Genomic DNA, 19,932 nt, shown 5'->3' with positions numbered 1-19,932 from the left:
TCAGGTCAGCAGAAGCCTGGGAGTGAGTTGGGAACATCCTGTGCTAGCAAAAAGGCAGATTTCAGTTCAGCCAGGCAAGAAGATGGAGACTGCAAGAAGGGATGCTGATAGTGAGGTTTCTCTACCTCCCCATGAAGTGCCTCCAGCAGCAGCAGCAGGAGCAGCAGCAGCGCCTGCAGGAGCAGGTGCTGGAGCTGCCTGCCCAGTACCAGCAAAATCTGGCTGAAGATCCAAAAGATCACTGGATGGTTTGGAAGAGCTGCCAAGAAAAGGAAGAAAGAGATTAAATACTGGAGGAATTTGTCCATTTTAATCAAGTTTTTAAAAAATGTCATGACTGGATTAAGGAATCAATCTTAGTTTGAATGAAATAGAGACATTTGTTTTAAGCTTTAGGATTAGAGCAGTGGCCCTAAGCACCTCTAGTGTAGTGAGTCCCAAGAATATGCTACAATCCAGGATGGGAACCTTAACTTATTTCCATTTCCTGACAACAGCACTGCAATAGATCTACAAGACAAAGTTCTTTTAAAAATATCCCAAATAACCAATCAAAAAAAACCTCAAACCCCAACCCCAACCCAACTAACCAAACCAAAAGAAACCCAACCACAACACTCAAAACAGAAAATGCAAAATTCCAGCTGGTCCCTAAAAGCAGAGAAAATAACTGCTGTGATGGAAACCAGCACCATTCTACTTCCATATTTCATCATGCCATGTCAGAAAGCAAGAAACCTGCATTTCCAGGCAATAAACTGGCTTTAGGCAGAAAAGAACTGGCAAAACTTCTATGGCTTAAGCCAGTCAAGTATTTACTTAGGAAACCAGATCTTGCTCATCTAGAATGTTTAAATAACAAACAATAGAAGCTCTTTCTTCAGTGAAGTTCTTCACTTGACACTTAAATTAGTTACATCTTACAGACTCTTGGTTCAAACTTAGAGTTTTTACATCTCTAGAGTTCAATCACTTTTGCTCTTTACAATGAGCAGCAGTGCTTTGTTCTGGTTTTGACTTGAAAGCAAGGTTCAGATTTTCTCATAGTTAAATGTTTGTTTTTTATTTTAACCTTCAGAAGTTCATTATATTTGTTCTTCATTAATTGACTTGAAAAGAAAGTAAAGGGAATATTAATTCAGCAGTTTTAGAAAGAGAATTCTGAAGGTCAGCAAAGACTACTCTAGACTTGCACATTACTTCAGTCTATCCAATTAAAAGTTTCGGTACAGCTTTTTTGTGTGTGGGTTTTTGTTTGTTGTTTTTTGGGTTTTTTTTTCTTGGTTTTTGCTCTTTTTGTTGTTGTTGTTGTCATTGTTACAGTTTATTTGTGATCTATACTGGTAGAATAATGTATCCCTTTGAAAACTGACACACACTACTTGTAAAATAAGCAAAGCCCTTTATGGAAGCCTCCACTTACAAGTATGACTTTGGTCCCTACATCAAGCTCAGTAACTCAAATACACTTTTTAACTTACCTGACTGGAGCAGCTGTAGATGAAGTTGCAAACAGATCAACTGGAGGAGATGTATCAATAGTTTTTGCTGGAGTAGAACTAGGAGATGTAACAGTTGTGGCTGGAGAAGACTGGAGAAATATTTTAAATAGACATTCAATATACCAGCATTTCTCCCCAGCCAAATCATGCATAGATGCACATACTTCAAAAAGCCAATTTTGACATCAGGTGTTTTTATGGTGAGCTATTTTCTCCTCTGAAAGAATTTAAGGAAGACTGGGCTAAGTTTTCAGATTGTAGTAGAGCTGAGAAACCCCAAGGTGACTACAAAGAAGGAAAAAAGTTTCTACAAGGTTTATTCTAAAGGACTTGTTTCTATAACTGTCAGACTCTTAATTTTGTCTATGGAATGAAATAGTTGTTTGTCCACAACAGTATCTCAGTACTCTAACAACAGAAATTGTGAGATAAGAGAAATGGTTAGAAACCAGTTAAAAGTGTGTTTGTAAATCTTTATAAGAGAGTTTAAAGATCCATCAACAATGCTAAAGGTTAAGTCCTTGGGAAAATACAAAAGACAGCTAATCCTATGACTTTGCTTCATTAGCTGCTCCAGTTCTGGATAAAGATACTTCAAGTATGGCAAGGACAGCCATCCAGGAGAGTATATTGCAACTCCTCTGTGAACTTGAAGACTCAAGTTACCTTATATAGTGTCAATTTAATCCTAAAAGATACTGTAAGCTTTGGTACAGCATCTCACGTGCTAGAGAGATCCTTTTCCTAACAACTAAAAAGAAGTCCTTATTTTAGTACTGTTTGCATTCTGACCACTTCCAAGAAGGAAAAAGAACAGCAAATTTGAAGAAATTTTCTCCTGAGTTCTTCTACTGGCATTGCATCATCATAACTCTAGCAGATGGGTGTAAGCTTTCTAGACTCTCCTCAAAGCTTTAGTAAGGTTTGAGACTATAATGGTCCCAGTCCCTTGTATGCATCAAGGAAGATGTAAAGGTTAAAGCTGTGAGAACACTTTCTGAGCCATCACATAGCTCTCACCAATGGCTCTCGTATTAAACAGGAGAGTTGAGGGGGTTGTATTTTGTTGTTTTCTTTTGGTTTTGTTGTGGGTTTTTTTAGTAAAGGACTTTTCAGAAAGCAATTTAAGAGCTCTCTCTAGAATCAAGCATTGAACTCCCTGCATTAGATTCAGACGATTTTATTGAGTTTTTCCTCCACAGTGCCCATTATGAGACACAGCTATGGCAATGCTCCAGTGATACCAGGAGCTACTATTACTGAACTAAAGCTCATTAGTTTATCTGACACTCAAATCAAGGCATTTTTACTGGCAACTCTTGCTTCAAATTAAAGTCAGCAGTCTCACTAATGAAGGTCATTTCTGAAGCTAGATATATTGGATAAAAATTTTCTTCCCAGCTTTTCACATGAACATGGTTTTAAAAGAGTCAGAACTTCCTTCTAAAGAGCTGCAGAGGGAATGAAGGAGCGAAGGATTTGGAAGAGAAATATTCTGGAGCAAGTTTCTTGGTGACATGAGAATTAAGGTGTAGTGAAAGAAAGAAAGAAAAAAAAAAAAAAAAAAAAAAAAAAAAAAAAAAAAAAAAAAAGTCCAGATAAAAATGTGTATCTTTTATGCTTTCACAAGGAGCCATCATCACATCCAGGTGAAGTTCCTTAGCATCCTGACTGGTGCTGGTACAAGCACTGCAGCCCTTCAGATCAGTGACACATTCTTATGGGGCCACTATTTATAAAGCCATTAAAAGATAAAATTTTGTCACTTAGGTGGCAAAGTCTAAAAAGTAGATTAAGAGATGGAAATTTAATTCCTTACAATGTTCTAAACCATATCACCTGAACAAGAATTATCTATTACAGCAACTGGCAGTATTTACCTTGCTCAGAGGAGAAGGAGCCCCAGATCTAGAAAAAAAAGGGTGTTTTCAGATAAGTACAGCTTTGAAACGATGTTTCTGGTCATCAAAACTCCTGCAAAAAGACTAAAACCTAAGCATGAAAACTTTCTGAAGATCTCTTCAATTCATTCCCTCTACATTTCTCAGACTTGCATGTGCCACTTTAGAAAAGGAATGCAAATTTTACTTCAAATTTTAAATTAATCTTTTAAGCTAATTGGCATCACAGGATTATTCTGCCTTTTAAATAAGCTCCACTAAATGGAGGAAATGTAGGGATGCATGCAAAATATCTTGCTTTAGGGCCTACAGGACCCGGCAGGAAAGAGTTACTGGGTTGAGATGTCAGCATATTACAAAACCATGCAACAGCAGCAGAACACCACCAGTACTGAAGCAGTTATCTAACATAAGTCTTCTGAGGATGTGTCAGCAAATTTTCAAAGTCTGCTCTCTTTTAAAGAAAGCCAGAGTTACTTGAAAATAACTACATTTAAAAGTATGAAAACAGTGAGTTGGAAAGTTCAAGCTGAAAGTTCTCCCACATGCACAAATATCACACTAACAGTAACTGACAGAGTCTTAATCACAACTTAAAATGCATGTCAGTGCATTTGTTTGCTTTCATTATGAGATATGAAAATACTGCTACATATTTTTAGAGCTGCTTTGATCTAAGAGATGAAAGGAGGAATTGAAGATAAAGTTGCACCAGTATTGAACTAGCATCCATCCCATAAGTTACTTGAATTGGATAAGTTCTAGGAGCTACAGAACAGATTAGAAGATTTCCAGATTTTCTAATCACAGAAATGACAAAAAAATAACTTAATGACTATATACAAAAGTGAAGAACAGTTTAGCTCAACTCAAAGAAAATATCTATTTCTAAGTGTTCAAGAAAATATCTTAAAAATACACATAACTCTCCCTGCAAGCAAGCAATATGTAAAGGTATGTACTTACCCTTCACTAAATTGCAAGGATAGCAACAGTAAAAGAGAAAACAGAGGTTTAGCTTAATCCTTCATAGATTTAGCCATAGCAAATATCTAGTATGAAGATGCAAAAGCATTAGAAAAGAAACAGATTTGAGTATAAAAGCCTTAGCAGCACGCAAACCCACAGCTCCTTCTAGTTTTCCTTAAGTAATTTTAGTTCATTTTGGAAAGCATCTGATTGTTCTGTCTGTTCCGCCCCCCCCCCCCCCCCCCCCCATTAATTAAAGAAAAGTTTGCCATTAAGATGACTTTGTAAAGGAAAGGAAAAGCCTTGTCTTATTTTCTAGCTAAGTGACAAAAGGAGTTTGGGGGAGGAAAACCTAAACATCAACTAATGGCACACTCTCCCTGTTGTGCCTAGATACATAGTACAACATATGTACCTACTTGTTGCCAGGTTTTTTTCCTTCCAGTGAGTTTAGATGTTGCTCAAGGGTCTCCATGAGACTGCTGGGAGCCTTGAAAGTGAAGAGAAAGATACACACCTTAATGTATTGCAGTGATCTAACCATGCTTTGAAATCCAGCACCGACTTCCTGAAGTCCATGATGTGCGTGCTCATGCAGTTACTTTACTTACATCAGTGTGGAAACAGTGGATTTCCATGCTAGAAGTATTCAGGTAAAGTCAGTCTTTAAAAATATATTACTGCATCCAAATTTGCAGAGAAAACGTTTACCTCCACTACAGAGCACCTGAAGCCTAAATCCAGGATGTGCTGCTCATCATGCTTTAAATCAGTGTTAAACATTGACAAGAGTTGATTTTATGATTTATAGGTTCAAGATCACACTTAGTTTTGCTTGTAGTCAGACCACCCAAGACCTCTTTCATGACCAGAGGGTTAGAAAGCATTTGCAGCCTAAACAAAGTCCTTTCCAATGGCCTCAGAAGGAGTTGTCTTTGGCTCAAGACTTCCAACATCATAAAACCTTATATCTGTTTTCAAAATGGTACCGTGGCACAGGTTACTGTGCTGCTAGCTTGAAGTGCAGAAAGATTGCTATTTTAGATGTCTATAAAAAACTAGGCTTTTTCAGGCACCCCTGATCTTAGGTTTTATTTTAAGCAAACCTTTTGTGGTCAGCAGCCCATACCCACAGGCACTTGCTGTTACAATGGCAGATAGAAAATGTAGTTGTAAATGCACACCGGGCTTAGCTATTCCAGTATAAAAATAGAGTCCGGATAAGTAGACTCTTAGAAGATCAAAAAGCAGGGAAGAAACCCTTGAGAAACACAGTAGCATATAATAATTGAATATTTCATCAGGGTTACAAGTTCATCAGTTCATCAGTCTCTAAACAGGGAATTCTCTTTATCAGTCTCTTTCAGATCAACGACAATTTCTGACAGCAATACCTATGATGTTTTTCATAAACAACATCATTAATTTCAGGGCAGACGTAATTATCACACAAGTCAGTTTGTGATGCTTGGAAACAGCCTATCCACTGCTCCAATACTGAAAAACCAGCTGGCTGGCTGAATCAGATATTTCAGGATGCATAGCACCTGCTAGCACCAATGCACAGCTGTGTACTTGCAGTGCCTGCATATTGATTTCAGTATTAAAACCAGTAACTTAACACATCCAGAAATTTAAAACGCTCAAAATAATCTTAAATGACAGATTGAGTTTAAATATGTTCTATGTATATAAGCAATGAAGAGACATCTCGACCTTGCTGCTTTTACAGGCATATTTATTACCTTTGAATTCATTTGGGCATAATAAGCATTGGTTAAACACAAGTGACCTAGTTGTAAGAATTCTCCAGCAAGAAGTCAAAGAAGAAAGGCAAAACCTAAAAAAATCCAGAGAGATTCAGACTTCTACGTATTCAAAAAGGCTATATTTTAAGATACACGTTGTGAGATTTTAACATGTAAGTAAAAGCTATCTTTAAAAAAAATATTTTAAAAAAAAGGATTGCATGAATTACTGTTACCAGTTACCTCTAGACATTTTAGATAGCTTTCTAATATATTAGTCAAAGGTTTCTTAAAAACCAGCAAGGTAATATAAAACTTATCTATTGAACAGAACTCGAGAGATGAAGCTTCAGAAAATTTCTACCCAGATGCAACAATTTGGAAAGGAAATACTATCTGGTACCCAATTTTCAACACTGAACATTGCTTAATTTCTTCTAGATACTGCTTCAACATTAGATAATCTACCAGTCAGCATTGTGCTGGAACCTTAGATATGGGTTTCCCACTAGCTACTAGGGGCAAAACTGTCATACCTTAGGAAATGCTAGTAAATAAAAATGAGCCAAGATTTTTAGCTGCTAAGATGCTTTCTCAGCCCCCAGAACTCTGCAGCCAAACTACAAAGTCCAAAGATGACAACTATCAACTTGAATTACACTACTGGGACCACTTGTCCAGATTTACAGAGTATGTACACACGGACTGCCAACACAACCAACTTCTTGCAGAATACTACTGACTATTGCCATGGCTTGCTATAGGAATTTAGGTATACCATTGATACTACAAAGAATTATGTACTTATTGTTAGCTGAAATTCAGTTTTATTTTTCACTTTTTATTTATTTCTCTCTGACATATGCTGTTGAGGTCTTAAACATGGCTGTACAGCATGTTTCAGGCAGGCCTTAGCAAGTGCGTCCCAAGCAGCCTTTGGGAGAATACAGCTGTGAGGGACTGTCTGAGCAGAGACTGAAGTGGTCAGGAAGTTGGATGAGATGATCACTGTAGACCTCTTCTTTCCAAAAGAACTGCTCTATTTTAAAGTGTTGGCTCATGGGGTGGCAGGGACCATCCAGCAGCAGTAACTAAGGTGCTGCTGAGCAAGTGCAGCACTGACTGATGATGCAGAACAGGCTGGCCCAACACAAGCAGAAGCAGATACAAGTGCCACAGAAATTTATAAAGTGTATTTCATTAACTGGGTTCCTGGTGATTTCTACTAGTTTAAGGACTTAGTTCATCACTGACTGCATTGTGTTAAAAAAGAGGCCCTGAAGTACAGAGTTAGGGGAAGATATTATGTCAGCTATTTCAAGATTAGGTCTGGTATTACACATGTTGCTTTTGTCTGCTGAAAGAGCGGCCAGACTTTATAGCTGCATGGTATCTGAAATCCACAAAGATTAATAATCTCCACCTTCTCATAATGTCTCACTTTCAGAATTTTAAAGTGGCATTTAACTGAGAGAGACACCATTCTGATGTTGATTTAAACCAAGCTTTCAAGAGGCTATCAAAAACTCCATGAACAAAAACCATATGAACAGCTGGGGTTTGCAGCTGCTAAGTAGTTTGGGTTGCTCTTCTGTTCCAATTTTACTGGTATCAAAACTGCCACAGGTGAACTCTTCAGCATGGATCTCCTCCTCTAAGTAAATACTCTCTTCACATTAAACACAAAGCCAGGCACCCAGGCCAATTTGCAAGTGATACTTAAAATGGACCACCAGCTATAGCATGCTAGCTGCTATGAATTCACCAACATTTGCATTGCTGGTGTGCTTTCCTGATCAGAGAACTTTTACTTATAACACAAATCCAAAAAGACTACAAGAGAAGCTTACCTGTGTAAGATCAGGGATATCTCCTTTGTCAATTCCAACTTGCTGTGGAGATAAAAGAGTAAAGGTAAAATCTAAGTGCATTGTTCTGCTGCAGCAATTAATTTTTTCCACTACTCAATTAATTTTGAGTAGAACTGCTCTTCAAGCTATAATGCACTCTGTCTTTAGAAAAATTCTACAAAGTTAGAAGGGACAGTAGCTTTCCAGTAGCTACCTTCAACAACCTGCAGCAGTTTTTTTGTTTTTTTCCCCCCCAAATTAAATACCCATTTAAAAATAAAAGGATAAGAAAATGGAGTTTGATTTCTCACACTTGAGACCCCATACTCTATACTGAAAAACACTGGTCATATACCATTGTCTCAGAGGACAGCAAATTAAGGTCTAAGTCTGCAATCTTCTATTAATACCCCTGTTGCTTCACACTATGATTCTTCAGAGGGGCTGATAGTGCAGCTTTTGCAGAAGAGCAAACTTGCTTCACTGCATCTCATAATCCTTAAGCAGAGTCACTATAACCCCTGTTCAAAAAGCTGACCTGTGTCTCTAAAGTACTTTACTCCCTCAAGTTCAATATTCATATCTGAAATTACAAGTCATTAAGGAGTCCATCAGGCTCCTCCACAGATAAGTGATTTAGCAAAGAAACAAACTTTATTCAGCTCATTACTACTGCCCATTATAATGACATATGAAACATGGAAAATGTGCACCCTGTGCCAAAGAGCCAACCACTACAAATGGGAATCCAGCAAAGGAGTTAATTAACCATGTAATATTCCTATTATCCACATAAGGGGATGATAACAAGGAACAAAACGGGGAAAATCTCACATTACACTTAACTCAATGTTAGCTGTACAGACTAAAAAAACAGACTTAAAAAATCTGCATGCTTCTATTCCCAACTGCTATATCTTCCTTTAATTTTCAATCCTGTCCTAGAAGTGTGCATTTATCACATCATTTCTCAAAAATATTGGAACATGTGAAGTCATGTCACTCAGGAAAGCTGAGTTTGGCTGCACCATGGAGACGTGTGGAAGTCCTAAACAGGGTTAACTACAAGACCTGAAGAAGCAGATCCAAGATCCAGATCCATTTGGATAGATCCAATGGATCCAATACTTAACAAGTGCAATTAATATTTTACAATGGTGCTAAAAACAAAACAAACAAAAAAAACCCCACCAAACAAACAAAATCACAAAATACTTAAGTGCCACCCTCCAGAAGACCAAAAGCCACTTACCTCTGCAACTTTAAGAAACTCTGATACTCTGGTCATTCGAGTTAGAAATCGTTTGTAGATTTCAAGAGCATCTTTACATTGCCCCTTTTTCATTTCAAAAAATTTCTCTAAAGAAATAATGTGGTAAATTTCAGTTAAGATGTCTTACATGAGCAAGTCTCATTTTCAGAAAAATCACATGTCAAGAATACAACACTACATTACCATTTACTACTTGGACATTATTCTAGTGGCGTATTTTGCACAGTATATTTTAGAAGTCGGGGTTGCTGAGCTGCTAAACAATTATACAGACCATAAAACTGAACCCCAGCTAGCCACAGCATTGTGTGTGATGTCAACCACATTTTTAAAGACTGAAATGTAAGCAGGTGAAGTAGCTACCCAACTTAGTTCAAAAGTTAAAAAAAGTTCAAAATAATTAAGGATACTTAAACATATTAATATATGTCCTGTCCAAATTGTCTTCCCTCCAAAGAACTGTATTTTTTTCACTTAAGTAGGTCCCTAAAGTCAATTTATGTCCATTATTAAACACAGCTGCCACACATTTCAAGACGAATTTACACTTTAAGTAGCAGTAGACAGTGAAATATCAACTGAATTTTTATGGCCAACCCATTGTGCTATGCTGGTGATCCCACCACGCTGCCTGAGCTTCAGAACATGATCACAGCCTCTTTTACACTTTGATGGCTGATGGTAGGTAGGGTTGTGGAGGGGATCCAGTTTTGGCAGTCATGCTTTCAGGCAGATCAGGAATGTTATTCAGGAGTGTATTGTTTTATACAAGGCTATCACATAACATTATCATTCTCTACAACTACCTGAAAGGAGGTTATAGCCAGGTTAGGGTTGGTCTGTTCTCCTAGGCAACCAGCAAGAGGACATAGTCATAAGCTGTGCCAGGTTGGACATTAGGAAGAAATTCTTCACAGAAAGGGTGATCAGACATTAGAATGGGCTGGTCAGGGAGGTGGTGGAGTCACCATTCCTGGAGGTGTTTAAGGAGAAACTGGATGTGGCACTTAGTGCTATGGTCTACATGATAAGGTGGTGTACAGTCACAGGCTGGACTCGATCTCAGAGGTCTTTTCAAATCTAATTGATTCTGTGATATATAAAAGAAGAATGCGGGCATCTTAAAAATGCAAAAGCTTCTAACTTTGCAGGACATATTACACATGCTCACACAGCACTGTACATTTCTTTAAGCACAGAGATGGTCACTGTCATTAAAGTATCCATCTATACTTATCCTACTTTTAAGGACATGTGATGATCCAGCCTCAGATGTAAGAGGGTACAGCTAAAAATTTTCTCTCATTTCAGACTAGATGAGTCAAGAAAGATGTAGCTTTAATGAAAGTTAAGTAAAAAAACTAAGGCAGATCTGAAACTGATTCTTCACTCATGTATGGTATGTGAGATAAAAGCCAGGTTACTTACCTAGTAAGTTAATAACCCCATCATTGTAGCAAGCAAAAAGTTTGATGAGATCTTTAAACAGAAGCATGAATGCAGCATTTATGACACCATTCGTCAGTTCATTTGGATGAACCTACAAATAAAATATCAGTTATTTACAAAGGAAGTGTCAAACGCAATCAAACATTTTGACTTACACCAGGTATTTGGTGCAGTTATACACAGAACCAAGCACTGAAACTCTCATGCTAAGACATTAAACAAAAGCATTGGTTAGCAGATCAATGATTGCTTTCTTCACCACTCAAAAACAATCCACTACAGCAGAGGAGTAGCCACATCAACAGTAAATATCTTAGTCTTGTCTCCTTCACTTCTCACGAAAAAGAGGAAGGCAGAGATGCTGTTTACAGTTTTAATGAAATGGACAAAAGATGTCAGTTTACAGCAGAGCTCAACAAAGACTCAATAGTCTATGAGATAATCTATTTCAACTAATGATGTCAAGATCCTCTCTCACATTAACTTGGGAAGAAAATATTTGCTCATTTATTAAAAGGTATTTCGTTTCTTAAAAATACCTCCTCTTCTGAGAGCACTATCACAATTCCTGTACTATTAAGGAATGGAAAGCACAATGAGACGTTCTGTGAGAGCTGTAGTGGGCTCTGCCTTCCACCTCGAAGTGCATCTTGCTGCCCAGCAACAACAGAAGAACCAATTCCTTCAAAAACCTCTTTGAAATTTTACACTGTGGCTCCTACAACAACTGATTCCTGTTTTTATCCTTAGGTCACATAAACAATCCCACCAACATTCATGACATAATAAATATATTGTACACACTTATTTCTATGAAACAATCTAGATTAAACTTTAGCCAACTTTGTTCACAGCTGAAAACCAGATGAAGATTTTAAGGAAGCCAAACAATGTACATGTGGTATTTTGATGGGGTTTTCCCTCCCTCCCAAAAGAAGTTGGTTGCCAAGAGACAGAAAACAGAGTGTTCAGTCTCCTTGCTTTGTCAATTTCTTCCTCCTCACTGATGCGGAAGATCGAACTCCAAGTTCTCTCTCTACAAAACCAGAAGTGCAATCTTTACATTTCATATATATGGGCAAGGGCTATCCTTGGCCACAATACCTCAGTGAGACACTGAAAAGGGGATATTTTGGCCCCCGCTAAGGGATGATGAGTAAAGCATTACCTACAAGGTGAAATGTGTTCATAATAAAGCATCATTTATAAGTCACTGCCCACTGTCCCACTGTATTGAAGGTCAGCTTCAATACATACATCAAATTCAAGTAGTGCATCAATTTGTTCCTGTAATATTGGCATACTCTTCAGGAGCTTTTCAGGAGCCATTGTTCTCATTACACCTTCAGCTCTGCAAGAGGGAATACAAATTAGAAGCCATGCTGTTTCCTCTCTCCCTTCCCCCAAACTGATCTGTTGTCTAAAATTTATACTTAAAGCACTTGTAACTCATTTCAAATAATTTCAAAAGCACAGCCTGATTCTCCTGCTTCTCATGTCATCGTGAGACCTGGCATGAAAAATCCTTTATCCAGCCACTCTTCCTGATAGCAAGTCAGGAAAGGTTTTGTGTTGGAGTGATGAATGCAAGAGATTGATCTCTTCATGGAAAGATGACACTGGGAGCTTAACTGACTAACTAGAAATACTGCCACAGACATACTTAGAGAAGTGATATACTTTGTGCACCAAGTTTGTTTTGAATAACTAATAACAATTCATTGCTGACATGTCCATGGATGTGTAGCATTTCTTAAGTGTCATCCATAGTCTCATAGTCTTCAAGCATGGTCACTTTTATCTGATTATGACAAACCTGCACAACCATCATTATGTATTGCCCTGTTCTGTCTGCAGACAGGTATATATATGCAGACTGGAAATGCACACCACTATTCTTACTTATTTTCTGCTATATTCTGAGGCAGTACCTTGTTCTGCCTCAGAATTCAGCATAAAGTAAGTAAGAATAGTGGTATGCATTGTTCTGAGCACCAGAAATAACTGGCACAGAAAGCCTTTCCAGGAATTGAGAACAAGGCAGGAATAGCAGGATCCCCAGCAGCCCAAACTTAACTTTATTCAACATCATGTGTTCAAGAGCAAACTCGTGTGGTCTCCACAAAGGAAATGGCATCTAGCTACACAGCAAAGCTGTCATAGTAGACCCTACACTTTCTGGCTGTTAGAGAAGCAGGAGAGAACAGCCTGGTAATGATGTCTGCATTAACAGGTCAGAATCCCAAGCTGCAGAATACACCAGAACTGCCAGAAGGATCCTGTGTGGAACTCATGATTAGCAGGAGCATCTTTAGTATGCACTGAATCAAGCTGCACCTTCAGCGGGTGTTAAGCCACTTGCTGTGACAACTGTGCTTCAAGAGAGCATCTAGAGCCCTTAAAGTCCCAGTTAGAGGAATCAGAGACCAGAAAAATGTTCTCATAAATACCAACACACTACTCTGGGCTGGGTCAACTCTTTTTAACACAGTTCTTGTGGGAAATAAAACTAGCAGTTTACAACCTTATTCTGTTCAGTTTATAACTGTTTGCTCTGTTGCCTGCTCAGAACTTCAGGCATTCACTTCAGGCTTTGTTTGCAATCAGCCATCTTTCTTAGGGAAAGTGTCTGGAGAGTAATGAAACATCATAATCATAGTTTCAGAGTGTTTCCTTCTCCAAATCCTAAACACAGTCTCACTGCAGCAAAATTTAATTAGGGTAAGATTTAAACCTAGCACTAAAACCTCCCAGTTTCACAAGGCACCTTACTTTGGTTTTCAGTATTTGTCTTACTACCCAGTCTTTCCTCCCCTCGTTGGGCAATTTTTAACCAAGTACTTTAAAAATCAGGTTTTTCATTGTACCTACACAAAGCATATAACAAGAAAATCACTGAGAAACTAGAACTAAGTGTAATGCCACAAATAAGATTTTCATGGGTCAGACAACCTTATTAATATACATAGCTAAACTTTGCTTACCCTTTCTTCACTCTTGCAAAGTCAAATGCCATTTGTCTGTAGGAAAATGCTTTTTCATTCAAGTATCTACTATAACGCCTTATAAAGGTGGACATGTCATAACCTGCAAAAAACAGTTTCACATTTTACATATAATTTTCATGCTTGTTCAGAAGTTCTTTAGTAAACAATAATATACAGCCAACAGACCCCAAGATTATGTGATTTCTGTTATACTATCCAACTTCACATACAGAACACGCATCACAGGACATCTTTCAGCTTCTGAGAAAACATCAATAGTGGTACACCAAAACAATCTACCACTGTTCTCTGTTTCCGACAGAATAATAAAATGCATCAGTGGCATGGCTCTGGGGGAAACCTGCTTGAGGCCCCTACATAGTTATGGGGTAACATTACTTGATGGCCAAAAAGTCACCCCTCCATAAACAGAGAAAAAATACAAATGTAACAAAAAGTTTTTACTGAACTGGTACATGACTTCCAGGACAAAGTTCAAGTTCAACTTCAACACTCTTGACGATTCATGCATTTTAGCCACTCCAACTCTTACATGGACCTTCAGAATTCTCCTGACTTGTTTTACCAGAACAAAGAAATCATGATGGCATCCACAGAGATTACTGCCTTCCTTGAACTGTCACACCAGAAATGCTCAAGGCACATAATACTGTACAAGGCGCCTCAAACTTCAGTGACTTTCAGGCCCATGACATCTGAGCAATTAATATTACAGCCTATCCTCCAAAGCCACAGGAATGTGTGCAGAAGGCAACTCATCTTCCTCTTCAATTCAGGTCCCTTTTTGCTACCTTTCTAAAAATCCACATGCCCCAATTTAGTCAATGACTATATTTTCCCTTCAAATCTCTTATCATCAAGTATCCCTGCCAACTTAAGCATAACACTACCAAATCTGATGCCTCATTATCTATGATATACTATGTATTATCTATGAAATGACAATTGAAGTTTAAAGAAAGTGGTGAAGAAAACAAATGCATGCATTTAACAGAATTAATTGTTGCCAAACGCCAGTGTCTTTGAGCATATACATGAACACATATATCATGTTTAGCTTAGATGAACACACTCATAGTATTTGTTTAGCTTTGTTCCTTCTGTTACCACATCTATAAGATGCTGAAGTTTTTTTTGTGTCACGTCTACATCAAGAGATAAAATAATGTGGTATTGCTTTGAATTTGCCCATCATTGTAGCATGTCTGTAGTCTGCATACAATTTTCAAATATTCTCTGACAGTTGAAGAATTATATTTTTCCCTCTTTTCTGGTAGAGCTACCATGAAACAAGCTTTTCCTTTGTTAATTGAGGGCACAGGAAAATTCACTAATAATTCCAGAGGGAAAAGTAGAAAGGCAGGCTTTGTAAGATTCAGAGGGAACAAATCCTTAATTTCTGCCTAGACCTTTTTAAATTCATTACTGAAATCAAATCAAAACCAACCAGTTCTTTTGGTGCCAACAGCCCTACCATAAAGAAGTTACAGACAATGCCTAAGAAGCACAGTGTCCCCAAGCAACTGAATTATCATTCAAGACTGAGTAAAATCCAAAAAACTAAATGGAAAGTTATCCATTTCAACTTTTAACACCCATAAGAGTTAAGAGGATAGCTGACCCAGCCCAGATTTCAACCAGCACTTAAAGGATTTGTAGTTTCACCTTTTGAGTAAAAATATTGCAGGAGATAAGAAATACTGTTCTGAAGTTGTTCAGCAGTTCGCTCGTACTCCTGTATTTATTAAGTACTTATAAAAAGGCTTCAGTAGCACATTTTTATATTATTTATATCTTATGAATAAAGGAGCAAATTAACAATAGTATCTTATTTAAAATCTTGTTAAGATTGTAGACATAAGTAGGCTTACCATGAGATCCACTTTTGTCCAGAAAATTGCTGAGATTGAACAATGTGTTTCTAGATGCCAGGTACTGAATAAATCTCTGTAACACAAAGTAATTTTTCTTATCACAGGATGTATCTGAAGGCGTTGTACCTTCTAGAAGCAAGATTACCAGTCTACTTTCAGCATAAAACATGAAACTACTGATTTTTGTCGTAGCACACAATACCTTCTCCAAAACATTTTGTCTATTCAAACTAACTACTTTTAGTCAGAACCTCTAGTAAATATTCTACTGTATATATAAAAAATAGATTATGTGCAAAACACAAAATATATTGCAAAAGGAACAATAAAAATGTTTAATTCTCAGGGATTTGAGGGAGCTCAAGATTTATCTGCTTACAAAGCACATATCCAGGCTATTCTCAATTCAGCAGCCCTCAGTTTCAGCCAAGCTGAGGGCCTGTTTTAATAACAAGCAAAGCCCCTAATCAAATACAGGGACTTACAGCCTGAAACAGTTAGAGAAATCAGATGAGAACATTGACCAAAATTTGGAAAGGAAAAACAGGAGTAAGAATTTATACTGTGATATATTGCATGAAAACATTTTATATACAGCCAGGGAGGAACTGTTTCACAGTCATACTGAAGTTGTTTCACAGTCATCTTGAAGTTAAGCGTGCTGTCTCTTTTTATGCATACTTGTCTATACAGGTCAATAAAAAGCAAGGATAAGGACAAAAATCTAAAAGCTATCAAGTTAAATTTACAGCTCTAGGAAAGATTTTAACACTCATACAGAGAAGGCAATTATTCAGATGGCAGTATACATGTGCCAGAACATCAACTTTGACCTTAGTCAAAAAATCCCAGGTAGTGTTTAATCCTGTGTAGCTGTCTTCAGATTCAGTGCCTAAATTGTCAGCATCCTGGCACAGTCTGCATCTTGGTCTTATGGTTTTATAAATGGAGATAAACAGTACAAGAATCATTCTTGCCCTTTGTTCTCCAGGTCCCTTCTGGTTCAGAAAAGATGCCCCTGCGTACTAACACTTTTGGCTTGGAGTGTGCTCAGTGCCAACGTGACCTTCAGAGAGCTGTTCTCACTTACCTCGTTGCCATGGACCATTAGATGATGTGTGGTGACTAAGGCTTTGAATACGACCACCCAGCTACTATTCGTTGCTCGCTCAAAGAGTGTATCAGCCATCTGAGGGATATTCACGTTTGTTTCATTAGTTGCTTGGATCAAGTCTGCAGGAGAGAGAAAAAAAAAGGTGTTAGGTGCTACAAGTATGATAAAAAGTTAGCAGCATGGCCAAGTTCTCAGACCATCACATTGCAGGCCATGGTTGTGACAAACAGAAAGTTTAGGGCTTACATTCCATAATTAAAAAAAAAGAAAAACAACAACAAACTCAAACTGCAGACAGCAACAGTGCTCTAACTCTTTCATCCAACAATAGTAATTTTCCAACAATTCTGTCCCGAGCTGTGACCAAACATTTCTCCATCTTTATCCCAGATGCAGTTAGGATGCACGACATCATATAATTTTACTGCTTGCAGGTTTTTAAGTTAATTGTTGCAGTTCATTACCTCTGGGTTAGAGAAATAAGTACTACTGAACTCTTCACTTACAGGCAACACAGCAAGCACACTGAACCCAGTCACATCAGCAAAAAAGGGACATCACCAGAAACAGATACTCTGTCATCCCAGAGGTTGTTTTAATCAGCAGGTTCCAGCACACCTCCTAGAGTTTCTACAGACTCAGAAAGCAGAAAAGTGCATTCAGGCATGCAGTAAGACCTCTTCAACAGCGAGAAAGAACACAAGGAATGACATTCGTTTATAGTGAAGCAACTGCCCCTTACATAGAAGAAGTAAGTCATTAGACTCTCTCAGGGAAAAATGATAACATACAGCTTGGCGTCCTGTACATTAAGAATATGCAAACTTGCACAGAAGAGTGCATGAAATTAAGGTAAGCGGTTAAATCATAAACAGTAGGGCAGCAAGCTTTGCACTATCCTCTGTATTTCCCAGGATCTGTGATTTACGACATCCCTTATTATCTACAGACTCCAGTTAAGCAGCCAGCAATTACCTTCTACAAGCTATCACCTATTCTTGAGATACAGCTGGAAACTGCATATTGCAACTGCATGCCCAAAACCTGTGTGACGTCAGACACAGCCCTAGCAAGACTCAAGGAGATGACTTCACGCAACACAAAGAACACAAAACACATATCTAATGGTAGGGCTGAGGTTTAAAATTTGAAGACCCAAGCAGAAAAAATTTAAATGTTTAACTACTAGACTAAGCATTATCTGAAATGAAAGTACTCATCTTTTATTTTCCCTCAGAGGAATTACTGTTAATAATTTCTTTCCCACCTCCAGAGTAGAATTTTTCCTCTAACCATTCAAATCATTCAGTGATGACAGATATTCTACCTCAAAAGCAGTCAGGATATTTTGTGACTGATCCTTGCACACTTAAACTATGCAAGTCTACAGGAGTTCAATTCACTTGGGCAGTAGGGTAACCACTTGGAAGACTTCCTTTCCCTCCCCTACATAATCCCAAGGAATAGAGAGCATTAATGTTGCTAAGAGTGGAAGTCAAGGCTCAGCATTAAACTGCTGATTCTGCCTTTGCAGGACTGGAAAAGTCCAGAGGACAAATCTGTCTAAATAGATCAATGAGTCACATCAGCGACTGAGATGCACCTGGTGTGTACAGAAACCCACACTGCTGTACCAGAAGCATTCAAAAGTTCAGGTTTTGTCTGGTTGGTTGGTTGATTGGTTTGGGTCTTTTTAAAATTTCTGGCATGTAATCTTTATGGGTTTTTTACCTTCTGTTACAAACACTTATTTTAGTTAAGATCCAAGAAATCTCTAGCTCAGAGTCACAATCTTGGGAAAACCATAGTCCTTGGCTGCATATGAAATTGTCTACTGTATGGGCATAAAAGCTCAAGTTGTCTTCAGTTTCAGGCCAGGGGAAAGATTTTCTTGGATGATACAAGAAACAAAAATTATGTGATCCATTTGCCAAGTTTGAATTGAAAATGTATGTTGTCATGGCATTTTGTTATCTTGGTTATGGAAGCTGGGTTTGAAGTTTTCTGCTGAACACCTTCTGAAATGTGTTTACCTCTATAACCTCAGTAATACTACCCTTGAAGGAGGCAGTTCTGCAGACAAAGTATTGTAGTAGCAAAGCCATGCTATTGAATGACAGCAGCTCAAGAGCACAGAGCTCCAAGAATTCTCCTTGATCTTGTGGTACAAACAGGCCAATGATCTTTCATCCTGTACTGCTGATTAACGCATTACAGAAGACAGTGGTTTGTAAAAGCCTAGAAGTCACAAGTGGCTTACTGTGCACTGCATACCCTGCTCAGATTTTACTGCAGGTGACAGCAATTGTCTCATTAATATAAGGAAATACATTAAAATTGTAAGCTTTCAGTCTTGGGCTTCAGTATATAGATTTCTATGAAAGAGGGACACTATAAATTTTATATTCCATCATGCACTTTAGATAATGAAACCTCAGAGAAGTCCATCCACAGAAATGCTGGCAATGAAGGCAACAAGGCACTGCTATATGATGCCACAGCACTGCTTCTGCAGTCAGTCATTTCTGTCTCCCCTCCAAACTGCTGGAGGGTACAGCATCTCAGTCTGCTCTGAATGTTTTAGGACATGAGTAATTATAGTGTGCAAAATAGAGAGGCATGATTAAAATTAAGTCTACTACTTTCAGTGCACAGAAAAGAATTAAACCATGCATGAAGATGTCACTTGTCATCTGAGGCCAGAAAAAGGAGATTGGGGGTGGGGGGATAATTCTTGCAGAGCTGTTTCCCATTTGGTCACATCACAAAGATAAGGTATTCAAATTTCCTGGGTTTCTTTTCCAGTACCACAGAGTCTCAGCTTAACCAGCAATCATCGGCATCTGGAATGAAGCACCAGCACAGCTAACTTTAGGAAACTGAGCAGCAGAGTTTGGTGGCTAAGCTAAATTTTAAAATAGGAGTTAGAAAAATTAATTTTATTTTAATGTGGTAAGGAAAAATAGATGCAAGGAAAAAGAAATCATTTACAGGAAAAAAAATCTAGAAACAATATTTTCAAAATATACAGATTCAAACATTTGCTGGGTGGACAAGAGACAATAAAACTTAGTCTTCCAAGGAAGTCACAGGTACATTTGCTTATACAAAATAGGTAATATTAAGAAGTAACAGATGAAGAACAACCCAACAGAAACCACATGAAGCAATCTTCCAAAGTTGATTCCATTTGGGACATACACAAGTAGGGCAAACAAGGATTAAAGGTACCTTCCTGAAGAAG

At 38.0% G+C, this 19,932-nt stretch overlaps 1 protein-coding gene across 9 annotated transcripts in view; it reads right to left on the bottom strand.

The window, feature by feature from the left end:
* The window catches only part of SNAP91 (synaptosome associated protein 91), a 78,779-nt gene that overhangs the window by 43,123 nt on the left and 15,724 nt on the right, over positions 1-19,932 (bottom strand). For all 9 annotated transcript variants that reach the window (XM_083858029.1, XM_083858033.1, XM_083858025.1 and 6 more), the window contains exons 3-13: positions 16,665-16,807; positions 15,572-15,647; positions 13,677-13,779; positions 11,950-12,043; positions 10,672-10,783; positions 9,223-9,329; positions 7,971-8,012; positions 4,792-4,862; positions 3,383-3,410; positions 1,482-1,591; positions 126-259 (exon numbers count right to left, since the gene is read on the bottom strand). In XM_083858029.1, the coding sequence (XP_083714155.1) occupies positions 126-259; positions 1,482-1,591; positions 3,383-3,410; positions 4,792-4,862; positions 7,971-8,012; positions 9,223-9,329; positions 10,672-10,783; positions 11,950-12,043; positions 13,677-13,779; positions 15,572-15,647; positions 16,665-16,807 (1,020 nt within the window). The remainder of the gene's footprint in view (positions 1-125; positions 260-1,481; positions 1,592-3,382; positions 3,411-4,791; positions 4,863-7,970; positions 8,013-9,222; positions 9,330-10,671; positions 10,784-11,949; positions 12,044-13,676; positions 13,780-15,571; positions 15,648-16,664; positions 16,808-19,932) is intronic.

Source organism: Zosterops lateralis (genome assembly GCF_965231275.1).
Source record: "Zosterops lateralis genome assembly, chromosome: 3".
In the NCBI taxonomy this organism is placed as follows: domain Eukaryota; kingdom Metazoa; phylum Chordata; class Aves; order Passeriformes; family Zosteropidae; genus Zosterops; species Zosterops lateralis.
The sequence above is the reverse complement of the archived record's forward strand: the minus strand, read 5'-3'. Positions and strand labels throughout refer to the sequence as shown.